We start from the raw sequence: 23,551 nt of genomic DNA, 5'->3' as shown, positions 1-23,551 counted from the left end.
ATCATTAACTTCTGACACATGATCTTCTGAGGCACATTTTGAGGCACTTGTTCTTCTGCTTTTCTAACATGGAATTGGGGAGCATGCAAGGAATTTCTTTTGGAGAGTTACATACACTTAGCTTTGAATAAAAAACAAATAAACTTTCACATTCACTGTGTGAGGTGCCCGGAGTCAGCAATTATCTGGAAACCATTTTATTTTTACCTCAATTAATTAATCTCTTTGATAACTTAACTTGGCATTTTCGAAGGTTTATTATACTTATAATTAATTGGCATAGATATGAGTCAAAGTAACGTTAGATTAGGTTCATTTTTGCATTTTCCTCATCATTTCTGCTCCCTTTATGGAGTTTTGTGGGTGTCACAAAATTCAAAGACACTCAGTAATTTACCTGTGTTTAGAATTCATTCACATATACACATGTATGAAGAAAATCTAAATTTCGATTTTGTAAATCTTTTAGAAATTTCTAGTTCAGTTTTGCTTGTGCAAACATTTGCACACAACTGTAACAAAAGATTGACAAATGAGGTCCACTGTATCTACTTTACTCACTGACAAAATGTTATCAGGAACACACCATACAGGGACATTTTGTAAGTACACAATTAATGACTGCAGATTTTCTCTTGTTCTGTAGGAACAAGAAAGGTTCTTCAGCCTCATCTCTCCTGCTTATCAGTGGAATTGGCCACAGCACCATAACTTGATAAACAGAAATGCTTAATCAATTAAGGCATCTTTACTTTTCTTACACATTTTTTAACACAGGTCTTTTGCCCAGTACTGTATCTCACCCCTTGACAGGTGCCATGGTAACAAGATAATCAATGTTATTCACTTCACCTGTCAGTGATGTTATGGCTGATTGGTACATATCCCTAGAAATGTATTGTATATGTCTAGGGCAGTGTGGTGGTTGAGCTGGTTGGGTGCTGGATTACTGACTGGAAGATTGTGAGTTTGAGTTTGTTGAGCTATTTACAAGGTCCTCAACCCTTAACCCTGCTGTCTAAGTCACATTAGATAAGTGATTATGCCAATGCCAATGAATAAATGTAAATATTAGCCAAATTTGCCTCTTCCTATATTACAGACCCAATATTCGGGTCCTGACAAAGACTTAAATATTTATGCAACCAATTTATTTTTCCCGCTAAAATGATTCTGATTGTTTTTCCACTTTAATACATAGATTGCAATTCCACAATAAAGGTGGAAAAGGTTTTGACATGAATTATCTTGGTTTAACAACAAATACACTTTAACAGAGATGGGCAGACTTTTATATCCACTATATGATGCACTATTTAGTCACTGTATGATGCACTATTTAGTAGCATGAGGGTTGTAAAGCAGTCATGGAGAGATTGCAACACTCACTGTCTTAATAGATTTAACATGATAAATCAATACAATACAACTGACTCACGCTGCAGCTTGATGCCCTGCATAGCCCTCCATCAACTGGGGCGGGCCTCCACTTGCCCAACATCTCCATTTCACCAATATGGCCTTTCATGTCTTCCTCTGAGATGAGAAGTACACAAGCAATTCACTAGGGGACAGAAAGGGAACACAAAAAGCAATGAGAGAACGAGCATTATAATGACAAAAATAACGGTGTTGGTACACCAAATTATAATCAGAACAGCTATGTAACTTCCAAGTTCCAATATTCCAGCGCTGGAGTAAATATGTAAAGACATCATTATGATAAGATTATGAAGTAGTTAGAGTAAATTAAATAGTGCTTTTTTGATTTATTACCATATGGCAGTAGAATGGCAGTGGCAGTGGGACAACAATCAAGAAAACATTCAGGGCCTGTTCCAAATCAGAAATATTATATTTTTATAAATACAAAGTTTTATCAATTTAACATTATTTCCTTATACCTCTTTGCACAAAATTGTATTATTCAACTATAGTAAATAGGTTCATTTCTCAAAATCAGTTTAGCTCAATTTACACCACCAAAGCCCAACTGCATCATGGGATAATATACAGTCCACTCTGAAAATAATTGGTTTTGCCATTCCAAGTGAATCATATAATTAATTTTCAAAATATGTATTCATTCTTTCATTTTCAGTAACTGTTGTGTTGGATCCAGAGTTCGTCCTGGTTTGAACTCTGCAGTCTAGTAGGTTGCACAGGCAATTGGTCAGCTTGGTCAGGTTGTGTTGTAATATCTCAATTTCGTCCTGATTCTGGGTTCTTTCACTTCTCACTGTATGTTTGTTACTATTACCTCTAATAATAGTAGGAGTCAAGGTGCGCCATTGCTCAGGCAAATATGTTACCTGGAACTAATTTGTTTATTCCACAACATTACATGTATCCATAATAATCTGCTTCTGCATAATTCCATTATAAATTCTTTTCATTGTGTTTTATTTCTTATGTAACAGCAAAGCCTGCCCATATCTCCTGCTGTAATTCATTCATTTGCTCTTTATCGTTTCTATAGTAACCTCTCATTCACAGGGATTTGTGTCGGCTTAAAACGTCTTGTTATTTAGTAATAAAAAACATGTTTCTCTGTAATATAACAAGCTGCTTTATGTCTTAATGTCAAAAGAGACTAAAAAAAGAGAGGCTGGTGAGTATATATTATATTATAACTGCTATAATTAGAAAAATAGAAAAATGCTTTCTCCTTGCTGACTGACTTACTGAAGGAGACTTGCTGTCTGTTTGCATAAATGAAGAAGCCTCCCTCTGCTGGTCATTTTGTGTTGTCATGAATGAAAACAAACACTTGTTAATCCAAGAAGAAACCAAAATAGAATAAGATTATTTACTATTTAAAGTGTTTTTTTTTTGTTTTTATTTAATTATTTTATATTTTGATCCACCATCAAAACATTACATTACAAAAATTCTCACAAATAAACAGACATTTGTATCCCAAAAGCATCCAATAGACAGTTATAGAAAGTTATGTATGTTCAGTAATAGACACAAAACTAATGGTAATGTTGTATATACTGGATATTTTAACAAGGTGTTTATTATAGGTAACAGTTGTTAATCAGGTAAGTCTTGCAGTGCTTTATATGACAAAGTATTGGAATAAATGCAAATTTTATCTTGTTAATTACTATAAATGAGTGTTAAAGTAAATGAATTCTCTACAAATCAACAGGTAATCAACACACATGAACAACATCTCACTGTGTTTTGGTCAAATCTTTAGCACAATAAGCAAGTCCATAACTGATATGCATTCATTTCTGAAGTGGATGGATGGCATAAGGGCTGAAATTGCAGTGTGGCCAAATGTCTCCATTTGGAACCTCTGCTTTGTCCCTTTCCTCATCTCTCTTCTCGTCCATGACCACTGTCATGACCATCTCTGGGCTGAACATGTCAGCTCCACGGTAAGGATGTGTAAGGCGAGGAAAGGAAGAATCTAAGGAGATATTGTCGTCATTGATCAGCCCACGGCGCGATCTGCGTGCAGTCTTAATCTCATCCTCTATATCTGACACCAAATCCTTCACATCTCGCACCAGGGTAGATTTCACACCAAACAGACACAGCAGGAAGACCAAACCAGCGCATATGCCTGAGACAAAGTACAGAGCCACTGTCTCTGGAAGACCTTATAACATAAAAGAGAATACAAGCACTTTAAGTCTGTGCAAACATAAACAAATATTATTAGAAAAAATCAGACATGCAGGGTTTTAAAAAAAAAATATCGTTGACATGATTAGTAAAGGGAAAGGCCAATGCTGACTGCTGGTGTCAGTGCAGGGGGAAACAATCCAGTTAAAAAGTATTTTTAATTAAAATGATTTGCTTTCATACAGTATGCATGCATAGGGTCCAGATTAACCTATTAACCTACCCTGGATCTGGAAAAAGATTTCCAAAGTGTTGGTGAAAATGTTTTGTGGTCTGTACACACCAGGGCCAGTGTACCAGCCACCTGCAGAGGGGAAAGCAGCCTCAGCAGTCAGCATGACCATTCAGTATATTACACTCTACAGCCAATATTATTTCCATCTCATTATATCAGAAATATCCTTTTAACCATAGGTAATGGAAGAATGTCTTGTGTTTGTTTTAACATGCATTTGTCTTCAAATTTGACTCTGTAACACTTCTTCAAGAAACTGTGCTCTAGTAATATTGCCATTTACCCCTGGTAACTCTTAAACTTCCTCAAAACGTTTTCTAACAGTGGAGCTAAAGAAACATTCATTTAACCATTCAAAAATGTGTTTTTGAGGTTTCTTTTGTTGTTGTTTACAATACAATAGCTCACATTCATTTCATGCCAGGTTCCCTAGCTGCATTTTGTTTTAATGAAATAAAAATCCATTCTAAAGACAGAATGATGATTCTAATAATTCATTAAATGATCTGGATTTACATTAATAATTGACTTTCAATCTATAATCTGGGTAAAAATGATATACTTGCAACTGATAAGTGATATCACAGTTAATATCACAATATCACTGTATATTGCAACCAATCCCTGAAAATCCTGGATTCAATGATTTGGAGGGGTGTCCCAAAACATTTGGCAATATCATGTATCACAGAAAGTAATTACATATGTGGTTTCACTGGTAGCAGAATCCTGTGCTTGCTGTTTCACAAATTCAAGTCATTTATGTTAATATTAATATATCATGTTTAATGCATCCTGTTAGGCATTTTCATTAGATGATTGAACATTACTTGTGTTCGAATTTAGCATAAAATCATCTTCTTCATCTTACCATGTGTATAATCAGAGATTCGGAAAGGATCTGTGCCTCCACGTCCCATATCTTCTAGCAAATACCTAGGAACTGAATTCACAATAACAAGGTCATGGAATGTAGCCATAAAATTATTTCAGTGCTGTGTGAATGTGCACATTTTTTCCCTGCTTGTTATGGTATCCTGTAACGCACCACATGTGAAAGTCACGCGCAGATGTTTGCTGGTGCCGGGGAAGCAGGGGTCACCAAAGCTCTGCACACTGGCCACCAAAGTGCAGTTTGTTCTGCCATGACATTTCCTTGATACCTTTCTCAATGCTGATGGAGACAAACACTCTGAAATGAAATCACACACACAGAATACATATAAGAGAACTGACTGTATAGTTTGCTTGGATTTGTTTATACGTTTTGCCTTAAAGTTAGTGATGGAAATATTCAGTCTTGCACAGGCTCAGCTGCTATATAAAATGTATTTGCTAGATGGCACAACTGAGTTATTGTTCAGTCCCAGACCCATGTCAGGCTTCACACGCCCCTCTTGAGGGCATATGGGGGTGTCATGCTCCAGGTGGCCAAACGTGGCGGAGTAGATGGCCAGCACAGTGTCGTTCTTACAGACGAGCCGCATCTTCTCATTCTCACACACTGTCCGCAAGCGGTGATGTGCTTTGAAAAGGAAAGACAAAAGAATTTAATACATACTATATCATAGAAATACATTCAGTTCCTCCAGGATTTCTAATGATTTTTGATGATTTTGCTGCAGAAACGTTTTTTTGTGCTTTTTTATTGAAGAAGACTGTTTAAATTGGTGAAATTACAAGTACATGATTATTTGATTCTTCTTAAACCTCTACCAGGGAAACACATATGTAATTACTTTCTATGGTAGATGTACTCATGTTAGACACAAGGCTTGTAATGATGTTGCATGATCTTGGCCGAAAAATCTGCAGAAATTCTGAAATAATTTAAAAAAAATTCAAGCTCCTCCCAACATTGCATTTTGCTTTATTGCAAAATCATTGAGGGAATAGACTTTTGGGAAATGTTCTATGTGTGTGTGTGTGTGTGTGTGTGTCTATATGTGTGTGTCTGTGTTTGTGTGTGTGTGTGTGTGTGTGCTCTAACCAGGCCGACACTTGTGGGAAACCAGGAGATACTTGCTGGTTTCAGGGCAGGGATCTTGTCCAAACACTGGACTTGCCACAGGAATCTGACATACCCTTCGATCCTGGCACTCAGACACCACTTTCTACTCACATACAAAAAAGAAGCTGAGGTGTACATTCAGAAAAAGCAATACAATTTAACCTCACAACAGAGAGACATTTCAAATTGTTATTCAACATTCTTCCAGTATTAAGCACCTGTATGGCGATGGTGGACATGCATTCTGTGCTTTCCTCTGTGATGTTTGCGTTTGCATTGGGGCATAAGTGCTGACTTGGTATTCGCCGTCCATAGAATGCAGATAAAACAACCACTGAGGTTTTTGAGGGACACCTGATGGTCAGCGTCTCTCCATCACATGCGTGGGCCGTGTGGTTCTTCAACACAGTGTGGAGGAAATCTACAGCCAGAGAAATTAAAAATGCTGAACTATGTGTTTAGGTGTTGCCTCTGTTAGCAAACAACCCAAGCACTGAAACCAGATTAAACACTGGTGTTTAAGGTGTGTACTACAAGTACTGCATGTTTAGTGTAAAAGACCGTTGCATGGCCGTGTGATGGCAATATAACACTTGCCTTGCTTTCTTATCTTATCATCATAGGTGTGGTGCACAACTGGAATGTAATATTAAATCATTCCCAGCACTGCCTTTATCTGTTTTTCAGTTCACTGCAGGACATCAGACTGAATTACTGCAGAAACCTTTTTTTCTTTTTTCTTTTTTTTATTGGAAAATCATCTTGGAATTGACCAGTATGCAGAGCAACTTGAAAATGTATTCAATTAATAGGAATGTAATACCAAGCATCTCATGCAATAGAAGCTAATTTTTTACAAAAGGCAGTAATACCTTCATCTTCATCATCTTTACTAAATGCTTTATCCTGGTCAGGGTCTAAAGCAAATCCTAGGAACACTGAGCCAGAGGCAGGAAACAGTCTGGGTGGCATACTAGTCTGTTGCACCACAGCATGCACATGAGTATGTGGTGGGTATTAGGGCCAATTTAGAATAGCCAGTGCACATGTACAAAAACATGTGCAACACTACACAAACAGACAGTAACAAAAGTTCAGGACTGAACCAGGGACCCTGGAGCTGTTAGGCAGGAGTGTGGCCAGCTGCAAAAAAGTGTTATGGTTTTTTTTGGCTACTCCCTATTTGGGGTCGCCACAGCATTTGGTCTGTATGTTTCAGTTTGCCACAGGTTTTATGCCGAAAGCCCTTCCTGACCCAACCCTCCCATTTAACCCAGGCCTGGGACAGGCACTGAGAGGTAACTCTTCAGTGGCTGGGTTAGCGCTCACCCGGGAATCGAACCTGGACCGCTGGACCACCAGGAGCCTGTTGTGCCACTAAAAGTAATGCTTTATTATAGAACATATTATATTTTAGAACCTTCATCTATCTATCCATCTATTTTTTGTACCACTTATCCTACACATGGCCTCAGGGAACCTGGAGCCAATTCCATGGGACCCAGGGCACCATTATAGGGCACAATCACACACAGACTGACACACCCATTCACATACTACAGACATTTTAGAGACGGCAATCAGCCTACAACCCATCTTTGGACTGGGAAAGGAAACTGGAGTATTCAGGGGAACATGCAAACGTGCACACAGGGTGGAATCAGGAATCAAACCTCCAACCCTGGAGATTTGGGATAAACCTGCTTAATTCAATTCAGTTTAATTTATTTCTATAATGCTTTTAACATTGAAAATATAAAGTTTGTCCCTAAGTGCAAGCCTCTTATGAAGGTGTTTGCAGTAAATGATTTTAGATTATACAGATCAATACCATTTTATATCACAAAGTCATTAACCAGACTACAATTCTGCATTACAGTTCAACATCATGTTCAACTGTTTTGAAGAACACATGAATCTGAATATCACTTTTTTTGTTTTTCTTGTTTTGAAAGCTATTTTCTTTTCTTACCCATATTACGTAGAGCATGTGCTGCAATCACAATGAATTTCCATGTCTGTGATAGATTTAATGAAAAATAGAAAAAAATACACAGCACCTACCCTCATCCTCCTCTTTCCCATTGCTTTTGTACCACCTAGCTCTGGTTTCTAAGCTTTAACATGCAAGACCACCTCCCTGTGTGTTTGTGTGTGTGTGTGTGTGTAGGGGGGCATTAGTGATCTCTCTCTATTTCTCCTCCTTACAAATCTCTCTCTCTCTCACACACACACACACACAAAAATATAATATAAATGCAAATTACAAAAACTGGAAATACATCACATGGTGACTGCAATATTAAATACACTAAATAATGTACTAAATCCTCTTTGTTGTGAACTGTTGTAGAATCTGTTCTTTAGTAGTTAACTGCCTTTTCCATGATTAGGCAAACAAACTGCAGATCCTAATGTCCTCTTCTTCAGTGGTTCGTTTTGAAGACAATGACAGTGACCCTGACAGTCACCTCTCTAAAGCTGACACTGCACAGCTATTTGGCACAGAATGTGCAAAAGATAAATCCCTCAACAAACGCTCTTCTTCAAGAAGTGTCTGTGTGGCTGCAGTGTTGTGTTCACTTGTCTATCACTGAATCTTAGAAAGAAAAACTTACCTGAGAAATCCGGAGCAGACCAGGAATGGTATGAGTTGAGAGCCAGCAAAAAGCTGAGAAAACACCAGGACAAACTAGAGCTGCATGAACGAGACATAATGCAGAAGTCACATAATGGTCTGGTTTTAACACTACGAGGTGCCTTGTTTGTTTGTTGCTCTCTGAATTCTGACCAGGAGAAAGCATTCAATGATGCCTTTGTACCAAGAGAAAAACAGGCATCTTTTCACAAACAGCTGATGGCTGTGGCTGGCACACTTTGGAATGTGTGTCATTTTATTGACATGGAGCAGGACAACAGTCTGAAGATGTAGCTTAAATTTTTATTGGGTCAAAGAGACATTTTTTACCTTTTTTCCCCAGCAACTTTAATGAAATTTTCATTTTCAAAGCAGGTAGACAGGAGTGCAGCATCAGTTTTGGTGAAATCCTAGAGGTTATCAATTATCAGGAAACATGGGAGTCATATGAGGTAATAAATTTCAGTGTGTGCGCTGCTTTGTCAGCACAGAGTCCATAATTATACACTTTCTACCCCAGCTAGAAGAAGAGCAGCCTGAAGAAAAAGCCATAGTCCCGCTCTGACCTCTGCTATGTTTGACAAATGCTGAGTATGCTGGCATCAGGACCTCCATGGAAACATTACATTACATTTTACAAAAGTAGACTACTTTGATTTTTAAATCAACAGGGCCAATGCTTATATAGTATTGTAAGCGAGGGGGTAGGGGATAACACTGAGCGAAGAGTAAACTCTGCCATATCCTGCTTCCTGTCATGGCTTGAGTGTGGCCTTGCTTCATTTCCAGGATTTGTTGGTAATTTCCATTTTAAGGGCTTGTTTTGCAATCTTACATTACATATTGGAAGCTCCTCTCCACCCCATAAATATTCTGGAAAAAAAAGAACATTAACTTGACCATTGTGTATATTTTTGTGGTTTGGCAATTTCTGTTTCATGAAGGGTATTTTGTTGTCCACTGGGACTCTTTCACAAACCCTTGTGAAATCCCCACAGTGATGCAACAATTCCCCTTCTTAAAAAGCAGAAATGAAACTCCTCACTATCCATTTTTGGATTACAGAGATTTGGAGCTTGTCTGTCTTTTGTTCATGGAGCTTGGCAAAAAAAAAATTAACTCCAAATTCTAAGGTAAATTTCATACCTTTGATAAATTTGATGCATGTGATCTCAAATGGTAAAAGTAAAGTTTACATGGTATCCATGGTAACAGGTAACAAGCATTCTCAGCCATAGTTTCTAAGTAAGCACTGAATCATGAACCTGAGACCTCATCAGTGACTCAGTTATTCTTTTTAAATATCTAGATGATCTCTTCCTTTTTGCTGCAGTGAGCAAGAGTTTCTTAACATTTATCACACACTCACATGCGCAGCTCTCACTCCCATCCCCATCACCCTCTGCATGACTCATGGCTGAGATCAGAGCCCATTTGCAAGAAGTTTCTGGAAGGCGTAGAACACTAATACAAGCCTGTAAAAAAAATCTAATTTGAATTCTGATCACCTCTGCACCAGCTAGTTTTGTCCTGAATGTCTTTTAAACTTATTTAGATTTAGATTTCTTTCTCCAACATCCCACAGCTGTGAAAATTGTTTTTCTTTTTCCATTAACATTAATTAAAGTAAGTAAAAGAGAAGGGCATTGTGACTGGACATAGTGGAAGCTTTGTTTTAGGAGTCACAGGCACTGAGGGTAGTGTTACTGAGAGCCAAATAGCACACATGTTACGTGTTGATGGCTTTAGGGAACAGGACATAAGACCACTCAGTACACTTTGATGTTTCACTCTTCGTTAATTACGAGCTGTGTAGTGAAAGGTGAACTATTTTTAAACACTGCATCTACTTGGCCGATAGTTTATATAAGTCGATGCCACACCCATTTCACTTTCCCTCCCCCTTAGACTTAAAATGTTGAAGGAGCAGATCCCCGAGCAGCAACTAACAGGCAACTAACTCCTGCACTCAGACATATATGTGTGTGTGGTGATTTTATTTTTTCCTTCTTGCTTACAGCTGATTTGTAGGATTACAGCGGACAAGTTTTGGGCTAACAAGCATCCAGTTTGTGGAAAATAATGGCACTGCAGCAGGATAAAGAACCAAGCATTGAGCTTTTCATAAAAGTAAGTGCTTTTTACTTTCATTAATGTTAGTCACTTACATTTTCAAGAGATATCGCAGGGATTGAACTTTTTTTAAAGAAATATACCTATGTTACTTTACATATTTTAACTCACTAAGTTCTACTAAGTCAAAAATAAATACACTTACATCTATCTTTTACATACAAAATAGGTAAACATTATCTATTTATTTTCTCTTTCAAAGTGATGTTCAGGATTTAACTTAAAATACAGAGGGACAAGAATTGATATATATTTTTATATAATATCTCCAGAGGATATCATGAGAAATGTGTACAAAGTCAGACAAAAAATACTTACGGGACTAGAAAACATTATAAACAGATGAGTGTAAGACTGTACTGTTGTAATGGACATGGTCACAAAGTAGCATTACAGAAATCTAATAAACTCTTGACAGAAATGAAAAATGTATCAGTTTATCCCAGTTATACTACATAAGACAATGCCAAGAAAAAACTCCCTGAGACCAAAGGAAGAAACCTTGAAAGGTTTGAAAACAGACTGAAAAGGGAACTCATCCTCTTCTGTGGGTGATTATAGATAATTTCCCATTTTAGAACTGTGTACTATATGGCCAAATTGTACAATTATGTAACTAGGAAATTGATTTCAGTTTCAAAATGAAGTCTGCTTTGATTAAGTTCTCACTTCATATCATTTGTAGTCCAAAAGTAATGTAAACACTGACACACAAGACAAAAAAACTACATATTTTATTGTTAAAGCTGAAATCTGTCTGTCTTTATCAGTGATCTCGTATCAGGAGGCAAAGATACTGTTTATGTTCATTTTGAATTGGAAGTTTGTGGTCCCGTTGTTATGTCGTCGTAGCTGTGTAGTTGTAGTGCATGGTGTGTAACTGTCCTTTTACACGCTGCTCTTTATCACAACATGCACACCTCAAGAAATGAGGGGGGGTGACTTCTTATCATCTAACACACACACACAGGGAAACGCTGAAAATCCCTTCTTGTGGCCCATGCAGACGCACGCACACATGCTTGTGCTTAAACATGGCAATATTTCAATACTTAGATTATTATTTTCCTATTATTTGGAAACCTTTGGCTATAAACGCAACCACCAGATTCCAGGAGATTATTCAACTGAAATATGGCACTAGAACTTACTCCTACTAAACATCGCAACATTCCTGTATTAGAGGTTTATTTATTTTGCTGCTTTTGGAGCAGGTGTGCTTTGAGCGGCCCAAAGTTTACTTCTTTCTTTGGATTAAGTCCTACACCCAAACACACATGGACAAACAGCTAATGCTTTTGATCTTCCTGTCTTTTAGGTCTTTCTGGCTAGAAAATTCCTGAATTAGGAATTAGGAGGAAAACATAAATGTTGAATTATCCCGCCTCCTCTGTAATTAATAACTAGGAACCCGATTTAACCCATGTTCTGCTCCTTTGCCCTCAGGACCAATGCTAAGAGCTTTTTCCTATTTTAATGTATGAATATGAGAGCCTGTGTTTCTGGCTACTGCGTTAAACACAGATTTGCCATGTGTGTCTCCAGGCAGGTCATGATGGAGAGAATGTGGGAAACTGTCCCTTCTGTCAGAGTCTCTTCATGGTGCTGTGGCTGAAAGGAGTCAAATTCACAGTTACAACAGTTGATATGAGGAAGTGAGTGCTGCCCTAACCATAAAAATTCACAAATAGTAATGAGTTCTTGCATTTTTTGAATAATCAGGTTGGGAAAGGTGCATAGATATGTGTTTCAGAGTGGCTGTCATGCCCATATTATTTACCTTTGGTATTACTGTTTGCATTAAGCAAATAAAGTCATTCTGTCACGACCAGCCTCTCCCACATCCTGGTGTTCTGTTTAATAAATAACAAACATGTGAACGGTTAATTAATCATCACTGGCCTGATTCAGAAACAAATGATAACCAATAAGTGTATCATGTGACTGATGAGGTAATCCACACCCTGTAGGCCACACACTGACTTCTCTGATTTTACTGTGCAGAAAGCCAGAGGAGCTGAAGGACTTAGCTCCAGGGACCAACCCTCCTTTCCTCCTGTACAACGGTGTCCTTAAGACTGACTTCATGAAGATTGAGGAGTTCCTGGAGGCAACCCTTGCCCCTCCCAGGTATCTTGAATATACACTCAATCCCGTTCTCCATGGCTGACTCAACTTAAATGACTTTGCTGATTTGCTGAACAAATATATTCTAGGATTAAAAATAACAGAATGATTTCAGGCTATTTGGCACCACATAAGCCATGATTAACCTGGGATATACATACAATTACTGATCTCACACAATCACTCCTGCCCTGCCCTCAGATACCCTCATCTCAGTCCTCTGAATAAAGAGTCATTTGATGTGGGTGCTGACATTTTTGCCAAGTTTTCAGCTTTCATCAAGAACAGTCCAAACAACAGAGGTAAGTTACATTCAACTACTATAAATTATTTCAATGATATAAAATATTTAAATGTAGTACTTTATTTACATAAAAAATATACTAAGTATAATGATCATATTTATAATTATATCTATATTTTATATCAGATATATATAATTATAATTATCGGTTGGTGTCTATGCATACAGAACAGCAGACATTTTATAACTTCATATGATTTATTGTGGCATTTTCTTTTAGAAATTACATACATTCCTATACCACTTTATTAGGACACCTGCGCATCCAGTGCATAAAATCATGCAGAAGAGATTCAGTTTCTGTTCACTTCGAACAACAGAATGAGGAAATGATCTAAGTGACTAGATGACTCTTGGCGTAGATGTTGGTACCAGATGGTCTGGTTTGAATATTAACTGCTGATCTCCTGGGAATTAAAGAGTCTTGAGAGTTTACACAGCCTGGTGTGAAAAACAAAAATGGTCCAGTAAGCAGCAGCAGCAAACAAGAACAATCCTGTGAGCAGCAGTTCTGCCAGGGGAAAGACATTGTTGAAGAGAAAGGGCAGAGTAGAATGGGTCTTGGGCTAACAGGAAGACTATGTGATACAAGGCCTAGTGATACAATCGAGTAACATCTTGTAGTAGAACTCACAGCATGTTGAAATCTGGGGTGGATGAACAGCAGAAGCCCTCATCGGATTTCTCCTGTTAGCCAAGAACAGAAATGCTCAGTTGAATGTCAGATAAACATCACCTATATTCTCCAATCATCAACTGTCCAGTTTAGAAGAACCTGTGAGCACTGTAGCCTCAGATTACACTGTAGTAGTGAACATCAACTGAATCTTTTTTACCTTGTTTCTACATGATCTTCTGCATTGTGCTGCTGCCACATGATTGGCTGCCTAGATAATTGCACAAATGTTCCTAATACAGTGGATAGAGTATAAAAGTACAAAAAAGATATATTTGTTCATCCTTTGTTCCCTCAGTACAAGAGCAGGCTTTGCTAAGGGAGTTTAAACGCCTTGATAATTATCTAAACACACCACTGCCCGAGGAGATAGACCACAACTCCACCGAAGACATTTCTGTCTCCCAGAGAAAGTATCTCGATGGCAACCGCCTGACGTTGGCAGACTGCAACTTGCTGCCCAAATTACACGTGATCAAGGTGAGACAGATTGAAATGTTTTAAAAGTGTTGTAGAATAGTCAAAAATATGATGTGATAGACTTATTATGAGCAGCATTAGGTTATCACTAAGTCAGGTGTGCATAATGTTTGATATATTCCTGGTATAGATTTCTAACAATGTGCCATAAAGCAGAAATATTCTTATGTCTCTTTATTTTCTCTATATTTGAAGGTTGCTGCCAAGAAATACTGTAACTTTGAGATCCCGGCTCATTTCACCGCCGTCCATCGCTACTTGCAGAATGCATACGAGAGAGAGGAGTTCAGCCAGACTTGTCCAGCCAACATTGAGATTGAGAAAGCCTATCTGAGAGTCACTAGCAACAGGACATAAATCAGTGTCAAGAGAATAATACATTTCCTTTAACTTCATAAACAAAGCCTAAATTTTGTAAATAGCTTTAAATAAAATAAAATATCAGGTTCCATTTATATTCTGTGAGTTTGATATGATATTGAAACATTTGTTAATTGTACTGCTCTGCCATTTAATGGTTTTACAATTCATTAAGCCCATGAACCTTATTCTTAAAAAATGTTATTTAACCATGAATCATTTGTCATATTGGCATATTATATTTTTTAAATGCAAATCCCTGAATATTTTTTGTATAATTCTGCATAACCCCTGCATAATCTTTAATGAAGCCTGTTGAATAGATCATATGTCCAATGTAATGTACATCAAATATGATTTGCTTTGTTCATAGTGTATATATGTACATCTAAATGTTTTCAATCTTTGTTGTTGTTGTTGTTGTTCTGGGGGAACCTTTAAAGATTTTATGTAAAGCCCTACAAGTTTCTATTTGACAAAAATGAAGAATCTTTAGAAATCTACATTTGTTATCCCTACAAAAGAACCTTAAACCTTTTTTTTCCCTGAGAGTTTATCTGTTCAGTCCTAATAATGTACATTTTATGTATATACATAGTATTATGTATACACATATAATGCTTTTATGATATTGCACACTAAGATAAAAGTGAGTTAAAACACTGTACCATAACTAAACATACTTGCAAACTTATGTCTGAATAATCCTGAACTGAACTTTCATGTTCTGTAAATAGTTCAGGTATTCAGCATTCATCTACAATTGTATTACAGGAAAAGGTTATTTTTAGATCAAACATAATACCGTTACTGAAAGAAAAGGTCAACTACTTTTCATTTCACAAGTTTATTTAGAAATAAAAATCATTTCATACATATTGACAATGCTCTGCACATCTGGTTGATCTTTTGTGTGTTTATGAACATGCACCAGGTGTGCTGTTGACTGAATAATACAGAAATACAGAAATGCAGAAGTGATTCAAAATTTTCATAGCATGTACAGACACAGTGTTGGCCTCATCAAAGCTCTGTGTTTACAGACTCTAGCTATATTCATGTTGGTTAAAAATATATATAATGCACTGTAGTTAAATTAATATACACATTGTTGAAGGGTTGCTGGGTTGATATTTAAGCGAGAAGACAAATGTAACCTTTTTGTTGACTGTTCTTCTGTAATTCCCACAGGACTGCTAGTTTGTTACACAGTACTTCCAGAAACAGGCTGTCAGGGAGAGACAAAGACAAAGAGCTTCATTGTTAGGCATTTCTTGCAGTCTGATAATATGTTGCTTTGATGATATATTGTAATAGAAACTAGGGTAACACTTTGCAATAACGGTACATGAGTAATCATAATATAATAATAATACTAATACCTGAATTAATAATTAAATATGAAATAATGATGAGTTAATGCATGTACTAATCACAAAATAATGAAAAACCTTAACCTTATCTAAAGAATTTATGTAAACTTAAGGACATGTTAATGCATGTTTGTTAGTTAATGTAGTAATTAATATGTTAATCAAGCATGTTCTATTCGAGACAAAAAGAAAATATTTCTCAAAGTTATATAGATATAGATAAGAAATAAATGAATAAATGTTACTTTATTAATTTCAGGAGCAGTGCTCCGGGCCCAAGCCGTCCAGGGCATGTACTCATACTACGGTGGGATTTAAAGAGAAATGGAGGGAGAATGATGCAAAACTGGTTGATATGAAATTATTGGTGTTTTTATTAGTATGGCTTTCTATGTTTAATAAGGAGGATAAGTGTAAATTATGAAAGTAATCCAGTGGCATGCAATGATGTTTGTGTACACCACTGCAACTATTGGAAATGATGCAAAGAATAAATTCTATTCTTTCTCACATAGTGGTTTGATTTAGTTTAGCTCTAGGTATTAATTAATACATGAACTAACAGGTACTTCATTATTTATGTGTTATTCACACAGAAATTTATAAAACATTGTAAAAGCTTTTTATATGATCATGAGAATTGTTACAAAGTGTGATAAAGTGGTGTGTTCCTTAAAAAGAAGAGAAATGATATTTCTGCACTGTAGTACAAAACAGAAAAGTAAAGGTGTTCCTTAATATAAATATCTTTATCCATAGTCCTTAAAGAAAGCATTCATGTTTTTTCAATTTAATAATATCAGTGTAAAATTATGAGCACATCAGAACTGCAGACTATGGTAGCTTCTCATTCTACAGTCTAACACAGGGGTGTCCAGTCTTATCAGCAAGGTACCGGTGTGGTTGTAGGTTTTTAATCCAAACAAGAGGAAGCCACACCTGTGTCTACTGAAAGTCAAGATCAACTGATTAAACAGGTGGGATTAGGTGTGGCTCCTGTTTGGTTCGGAAAGAAAACTTACACACAAACACACCAGGCCTTCACGGATAAGATTAGACATTCCTGAACTAACCATTTTATAAGACATTTATAAAAAAGCTTTTACAATTCCTTTATGTATAAGAACTCTAGAACTATAAATAATCTGCATTATTATTCATCAAGAGCTATACAACATCCACTATACACAAATCATGCAGCTATTTCACAAAGCCAAGTCTGACCTCTCTTGTTGGGCTTGGGTAAGTTCTGCTCAGATCGGAGAAAGCCTTGAGAGCGCAGGTTATCTGCTGCTGCTAGTTTCCTGACTACTTCCTTTAAGTCATCCACCTGAGAGAAAGTTTTTGTTGATGTTACATAATCAGCAGAAGAATCACGTGAAAGGAAAAGAAACATGAGACAACAACATCATATGGTTCTTACCATGTGGTTCATTTTATCCTGCTGGAGATTTTCTTTCTCTCCTGAAACATGCAGCAAAATCCAGAGTGAAATGACAGTAAAAGATGAAAAGTAATACAAGCGATCTACTCACTAAAATATTAAATATTAAACTATTCACCCTTAGGCCAAGAGTCTCTGTCTCTTTCATGGTGAAGCAAGATAGGAAGGATGGTTTTGACATCTCTTTGTGCGCTTACGTCATTGCTCTGGTCATCCTCTATTTCTGTCACCAGTTTCTGAAGGAAGTCTGGACACATACATAAGTTGGGTGTGAATGCATGACCTAACCTTGGTTAAGAGTGACAGTGATGCTCATACATATACTGGTAAGTATACATTTTGAACTGTGTGAATAATGAATTGACATTTTTGCAGAACTTCAGAGGCATGAATTTCCCTGGAAGTCTCTAAACTTTTAAAATATTTAGACAGGCCTCTAAATATTAATCTTATCTTATTAAAAAAAAAAAAACATGGGAACATGATATGGATCTAGAATATGTGCCATTTTTGAAACCTGAACATTGTTTTTAGTTTTCTCTGACTCAACAGGCAACATAATGTAAGCAGAACAGAATCCAATACCTACTTAACTGCATAGGAAACTATATTAAACTGTATAAATTATAATAACATTTCACGTAAAAAACACAATTCTCTTCATAAAGGCCCCTAAGACAGCCAGTAAGCAAACCAGCACTGTAATAGCACGGTCATGTGAAAATATAATACACATTCCAGTCAAGCAGAATAAAATGTCATATAATCTCCATTTCTTCATCTGTTACAGATTAAATGGAATTAAATCCCTATGACTTGTCTTTCAAATTTGGCTGAACTTACCTTCGTGTGGTGTTAGAGCTGTATCTGAGTATAAAGGTAATGCATTCACTGCTGGAAAAACCACGGCCAAAATGTAGAGCAGTGCCACAGACAGCATGGTGACAGAATCTTGGACCACTTGAGTCTCTGTTTCCTGGCTGTAGGAGGGGACTTTGGTTTTATATCTTCCAGGGCCATCTATTCTCGATGGATCAATATCGCTCATGTCACCCCATCAGTGTAAATGGTTTGGATGTGACAGCACTCTCGTCATAGGTGTAATTCAGGGTGTGCTCACAATTCATAGGGTTCCTATCTCTGCTTGCACAGTGAGCCCTAACAAATGTTGACTCTCTCCTTCCAATCAGCCATCGTTCACATTGTTTATGGCCTGTGTGGCATGTCAGACCTATGGGCCATATGGAAAAAAAAGTCAACGCATAACATTGTCTTTATCCAGGCCTAAAAGATGCAAACTTGTACATAATCAGCATGAACTAGAACATTTTGAAATATTTTTTTCCTTATTCAGTTCAATTTTATTTGTATAGTGTTGTGAACAGTGGACATTAAAACCAGCAATATTCAAATAAACAGCAACTTTACAGGAATTTAAAAGATTAAAATGTACATTTATATTTATATTAATCCCTAATGATCAAGCCACAGCTACGAAAACCTCCCTGAGATGATATGAGGAAGAAACATTAAGAGGAACCAGACTCAAAAGGGAACTCATCTTCATCTGGGTGACACCAGATGTGATTATAAATATATCCCTTCTATAACTGTGTACTATGTAGTCAAGTGTTATTATATAACCAGGAGCTTTTGAGCAACCTATGAGTATGGGCACCATCATAATATATGAATTCACTATAGTTTTAACATAAATTCCTTTTTGCTGAAGCCATCAAATGTTCAATGGAGGAGACCTGAGAGCAAAACAGACTGCAACAGCAGTCCAAAGCCACCTCATGGTCTCCAAGTAGCACTATCCAAAGCAGGCCCATGAGTCTCTAGGCTGCCCATGTGGGTCATCCTCCTCAGCAGTGAGTGGCCTCCAAGAGATTAGATTCCACCTAGAAGTAGGGCATCAGAATGGATCAGGCAGGAGCAGAGAGCAGAAAGGGTCCGAATCACTGGTATATCCAGAGTCGAATGTGGAGTGAGAGAGAGAGAGAGAGAAAGTAGTTGGTGGCACAAAGGCAAATTTTAAATTTGAAGTGATCGCAAATACATATACTTTTTTGAAGTCCAAATTATTGGTCATGGTTATCACACAAACAGCATGCAGTAGACAGGCTCCAAGAAATTTGATGTATTCCTTATGGGCACAAACTTGGAACCCAAAAATTAACAATTTGTTTGTTTGAACAGGACATGTTTAGACTTCTATTAATACACTGTAAAAAAAAAAAAGTAATAATAATAATAATAATAATAATAATAATAATAATAATAATAATAATAAAATAAAAAGAATAATTAAAAAACATTATATTATATTCTACATTAAGAATTGTTTTAATTATAGTAATATTGTATAAATGCTTAGCAAATAAAAACATTCACCATATATTATTATTATTATTATTAATAATAATAATAATAATAATAATAATAATAATAATAATAATAATAATAATAATAATAATAATAATAATAATAATGTTGCACACATCTGTATAGTGCTTAAAATTCCAGCAACCCAATGTAAAATGCCTTCTCTGCAAGCACAAAGCAAAGATGGGTGAAATAAGGATAAGAGTTAATGAAGATTAAAAACCAATTAACATAAAGGTAATGAAGCTGAAATAAGAACATTAATGAATGTGGCCTACTCTGTCTCAAATAGAACTATTTTAATCCCTTTAACATCAAATAACAGAATAACCAATAAATGACCACATCACACTAAATGAACACTAGCATTTAAACATTCACAAGCGATCTACCTCTGGGACTGTTTTATTTATTTATTTATTTACTTATTTATTAAGTGTATTAAACTGGCTTTATTAAACCAAAGTGTAAATTCTAGTTTTACTACTTTACTGAAGCAGCTGTGCATCTATTACAGCTTTAAATAATCTGGCTGTTCATCTTCACTTAATAAATCAGAGAAGAAGCATATATTGTTACCTGAACAAATACACAAGAGACTTTACGTACATAGTGACGTGTGTTCCAGGATGTTGCTGTGGTGTCTCCAGGCCATATCTATCAAAGTGAAAGGTGGATAATACAACACACAAAGACTGGTGTTTGATAAACAACCATGCTATGTGATGATGGATATCACTGTCTGGAAGTTGCACTGTGCACTGTGAAACTGCAGATGAAAGTATCAGACAGTACTAATATCCCTCATCATTTTGATCTTTGATAAAGCATAGTGTCCAGCTAAAAAAACCTCTCTGTAAAGACCATTATCACCTGGGACTGGATATTGCAAGAACTTCTTGTATATATATTGTATTTCTTTTGTCATGGTCCATAGAACTATTCCTGTGTACTGAGTGTTATTTGGCAGACTGATGGAATACCTCACATAACTTTTTCTCCCAATCTTGCTAAATGTCTTGTCTTCTACGATTTCTTGCCATCCATACGTCCATTTTCTGTGCTGCTTATGTCACCAAGGAACCTGGAGTCTGTCCCTGGGAACCTGAGGCACAAGATGGGGGGCACCATGCACAGGGTGGTGTGTAAATTTGAAACAGGTTTCTGAAACAGCACTTGGTATCACTTACCCCCAGATGACCCCCCCCACCCTGGACACTCACTTCCACATTCTAAATTGTTCATTCAAACTCACACTTTTGTACACAATACTTATCTCATTTTACATTGTGTACATACCTCACATCTGTATATACACTATATTGCCAAAAGTATTCACTCACCTGCCTTGACTCGCATATGAATTTAAGTGACATCCCATTCCTAATCCATAGGGTTCAATATGACGTCGGTCCACCCTTTGCAGCTATAACAGCTTCAACTCTTCTGGGAAGGCTGTCCACAAGGTTTAGGAGTGTGTTTATGGGAATTTTTGACCATTCTTCCAGAAGCGCATTTGTGAGGTCACACACTGATGTTGGACGAGAAGGCCTGGCTCTCAGTCTCCACTCTAATTCATCCCAAAGGTGTTCTATTGGGTTGAGGTCAGGACTCTGTGCAGGCCAGTCAAGTTCATCCACACCAGACTCTGTCATCCATGTCTTTATGGACCTTGCTTTGTGCACTGGTGCACAGTCATGTTGGAAGAGGAAGGGGCCAGCTCCAAATTGTTCCCACAAAGTTGGGAGCATGGAATTGTCCAAAATGTCTTGGTATGCTGAAGCATTCAGAGTTCCTTTCACTGGAACTAAGGGGCCAAGCCCAGCTCCTGAAAAACAACCCCACACCATAATCCCCCCTCCACCAAACTTTACACTTGGCACAATGCAGTCAGACAAGTACCGTTCTCCTGGCCATCGCCAAACCCAGACTCGTCCATCAGATTGCCAGATGGAGAAGCGCGATTCGTCACTCCAGAGAACGCGTCTCCACTGCTCTAGAGTCCAGTGGCAGCGTGCTTTACACCACTGCATCCGATGCTTTGCATTGCACTTGGTGATGTATGGCTTGGATGCAGCTGCTCGGCCATGGAAACCCATTCCATGAAGCTCTCTGCGCACTGTTCTTGAGCTAATCTGAAGGCCACATGATGTTTGGAGGTCTGTAGCGATTGACTCTGCAGAAAGTTGGCGACCTCTTTGCACTCAGCATCCGCTGACCCCGCTCCGTCAGTTTACGTGGCCTACCACTTCGTGGCCGAGTTGCTGTCATTCCCAAACACTTCCACGTTCTTATAATACAGCTGACAGTTGACTGTGGAATATTTAGGAGCGAGGAAATTTCACGACTGGATTTGTTGCACAGGTGGCATCCTATCACAGTTCCACGCTGGAATTCACTGAGCTCCTGAGAGCGACCCATTCTTTCACAAATGTTTGTAAAAACAGTCTGCATGCCTAGGTGCTTGATTTTATACACCTGTGGCCATGGAAGTGATTGGAACACCTGATTCTGATTATTTGGATGGGTGAGCGAATACTTTTGGCAATATAGTGTATGTTTGGACAGTCACTTTCACCTTTTACATTTTTCTATTGCACTAATTTTCATACAAGTCACCTTATACAGTATTTATTAACTTATTAAGTTATTTACCTGTGTATATGTTTGCACATGACACCAAGACAAATTCCTAGTTCTGTAAAGTGCTCCTTGCTGACCCTTTGCAATACAACTTTTCTGACTCTGATTCTGATATAGAAAGCATACTTGTGGTATTGAGCAGCTGATCTCAATACTCTGTGTGTGTGTGTGTGTGTGTGTGTACATACAATATATACTATTTTTGATGTAAAGGTTTTCTTTGATGTTAATTTGTGGGTTAATAAAGGTACAGTTGATGATTGGTAAATCATTGGAATCATCAGAAAAATTATTACTTGAGCTTTTTTAGTCATCAGCTGTCCAGTTTCAGGAAGATTGTGTCTACTGTGGCCTTAGATTCCTAGTCTTGGCTGAGAGGAGTGGAACTTAATATGTTATTTCCTGTGTTGTTGGCCATTCAACTCAAGGTACATAATGCTTTTTTGCTCAGCACAGTTGGAATTTGAGCTACTCTAGCCTTCCTGAAAGCTCAAAGCAGTCTGGCTATTCTCTTTTGATTTCTGACATCAGGTATTTTACACTATTCTGTGGAAACAATAGACTTTTGTGTGAAAATCCTAGAAGAGCAGCAGTTTCTGAAATGCACTTTTTTCCCCCATTGAGATGTTTCATGAGAATTACGATTAAGATACAGTTACAATTCCTATTCACATGTATGCCTGCTAAATACATATTTATTGTTAAATAGTTAAAAAGCTACATTAATAGATTCTTTTTCCAATCTACACTATATTGCCAAAAGTATTCGCTCACCCATCCAAATAATCAGAATCAGGTGTTCCAATCACTTCCATGGCCACAGGTGTATAAAATCAAGCACCTAGGCATGCAGACTGTTTTTACAAACAATTGTGAAAGAATGGGTCGCTCTCAGGAGCTGAGTGAATTCCAGCGTGGAACTGTGATAGGATGCTACCTGTGCAACAAATCCAGTCGTGAAATTTCCTCACTCCTAAATATTCCACAGTCAACTGTCAGCTGTATTATAAGAACGTGGAAGTGTTTGGGAACGACAGCAACTCAGCCACGAAGTGGTAGGCCACGTAAACTGACGGAGCGGGGTCAGCGGATGCTGA

General features: G+C 37.3%; 3 protein-coding genes across 3 annotated transcripts; 1 reads left to right on the top strand and 2 right to left on the bottom strand.

Annotated features, from left to right (window-relative positions):
• Positions 1–2,822: 2,822 nt before the first annotated feature.
• si:ch73-335m24.2 (protein eva-1 homolog C) lies at positions 2,823–9,941 on the bottom strand. Its single transcript, XM_058396419.1, has 9 exons — positions 9,896–9,941; positions 8,507–8,728; positions 6,107–6,309; positions 5,868–5,991; positions 5,250–5,402; positions 4,926–5,069; positions 4,749–4,820; positions 3,866–3,946; positions 2,823–3,616 (listed from the first exon to the last, which is right to left on the bottom strand). The coding sequence occupies exons 1-9, from the start codon at positions 9,939–9,941 to the stop codon at positions 3,240–3,242; spliced, it is 1,422 nt and encodes a 473-aa protein (XP_058252402.1). The 3' UTR covers positions 2,823–3,239.
• A 509-nt stretch (positions 9,942–10,450) lies between these two features.
• On the top strand, positions 10,451–15,491 carry clic2 (chloride intracellular channel 2). Its single transcript, XM_058397530.1, has 6 exons — positions 10,451–10,656; positions 12,205–12,314; positions 12,664–12,789; positions 12,988–13,088; positions 14,065–14,246; positions 14,442–15,491. Exons 1-6 carry the CDS (start codon positions 10,609–10,611, stop codon positions 14,601–14,603), a joined length of 729 nt encoding a protein of 242 aa, XP_058253513.1. The 5' UTR covers positions 10,451–10,608; the 3' UTR covers positions 14,604–15,491.
• A 1,675-nt stretch (positions 15,492–17,166) lies between these two features.
• urp1 (urotensin-related peptide 1) lies at positions 17,167–18,475 on the bottom strand. The gene is made up of 4 exons (XM_058397532.1): positions 18,267–18,475; positions 17,542–17,670; positions 17,403–17,443; positions 17,167–17,309 (listed from the first exon to the last, which is right to left on the bottom strand). Exons 1-4 carry the CDS (start codon positions 18,469–18,471, stop codon positions 17,172–17,174), a joined length of 513 nt encoding a protein of 170 aa, XP_058253515.1. The 5' UTR covers positions 18,472–18,475; the 3' UTR covers positions 17,167–17,171.
• Positions 18,476–23,551: the final 5,076 nt, after the last annotated feature.

This window comes from Hemibagrus wyckioides, linkage group LG08, assembly GCF_019097595.1.
Source record: "Hemibagrus wyckioides isolate EC202008001 linkage group LG08, SWU_Hwy_1.0, whole genome shotgun sequence".
Classification (NCBI taxonomy): Eukaryota; Metazoa; Chordata; class Actinopteri; order Siluriformes; family Bagridae; genus Hemibagrus; species Hemibagrus wyckioides.
This window is presented reverse-complemented; position numbering and strand designations above follow the sequence as displayed.

Bases quoted from the DNA above. Each gene is read 5' to 3' on its own strand.
- si:ch73-335m24.2 (XM_058396419.1), bottom strand. From the start codon at position 9,941: ATGAGTCATGCAGAGGGTGATGGGGATGGGAGTGAGAGCTGCGCAT. The intron at 6,310-8,506 runs GTAAGTTTTTCT...CTCTGGCTGTAG, and splicing joins GTCTGCTCCGGATTTCTCAG to ATTTCCTCCACACTGTGTTG. The intron at 3,617-3,865 runs GTAGGTTAATAG...TTATGTTATAAG, and splicing joins AATCTTTTTCCAGATCCAGG to GTCTTCCAGAGACAGTGGCT.
- urp1 (XM_058397532.1), bottom strand. From the start codon at position 18,471: ATGAGCGATATTGATCCATCGAGAATAGATGGCCCTGGAAGATATAAA. The intron at 17,671-18,266 runs GTAAGTTCAGCC...GTATGTGTCCAG, and splicing joins AGCTCTAACACCACACGAAG to ACTTCCTTCAGAAACTGGTG. The intron at 17,310-17,402 runs GTAAGAACCATA...ACTTTCTCTCAG, and splicing joins AGGATAAAATGAACCACATG to GTGGATGACTTAAAGGAAGT.
- clic2 (XM_058397530.1), top strand. From the start codon at position 10,609: ATGGCACTGCAGCAGGATAAAGAACCAAGCATTGAGCTTTTCATAAAA. The intron at 10,657-12,204 runs GTAAGTGCTTTT...GTGTGTCTCCAG, and splicing joins GCATTGAGCTTTTCATAAAA to GCAGGTCATGATGGAGAGAA. The intron at 14,247-14,441 runs GTGAGACAGATT...CTATATTTGAAG, and splicing joins CCAAATTACACGTGATCAAG to GTTGCTGCCAAGAAATACTG.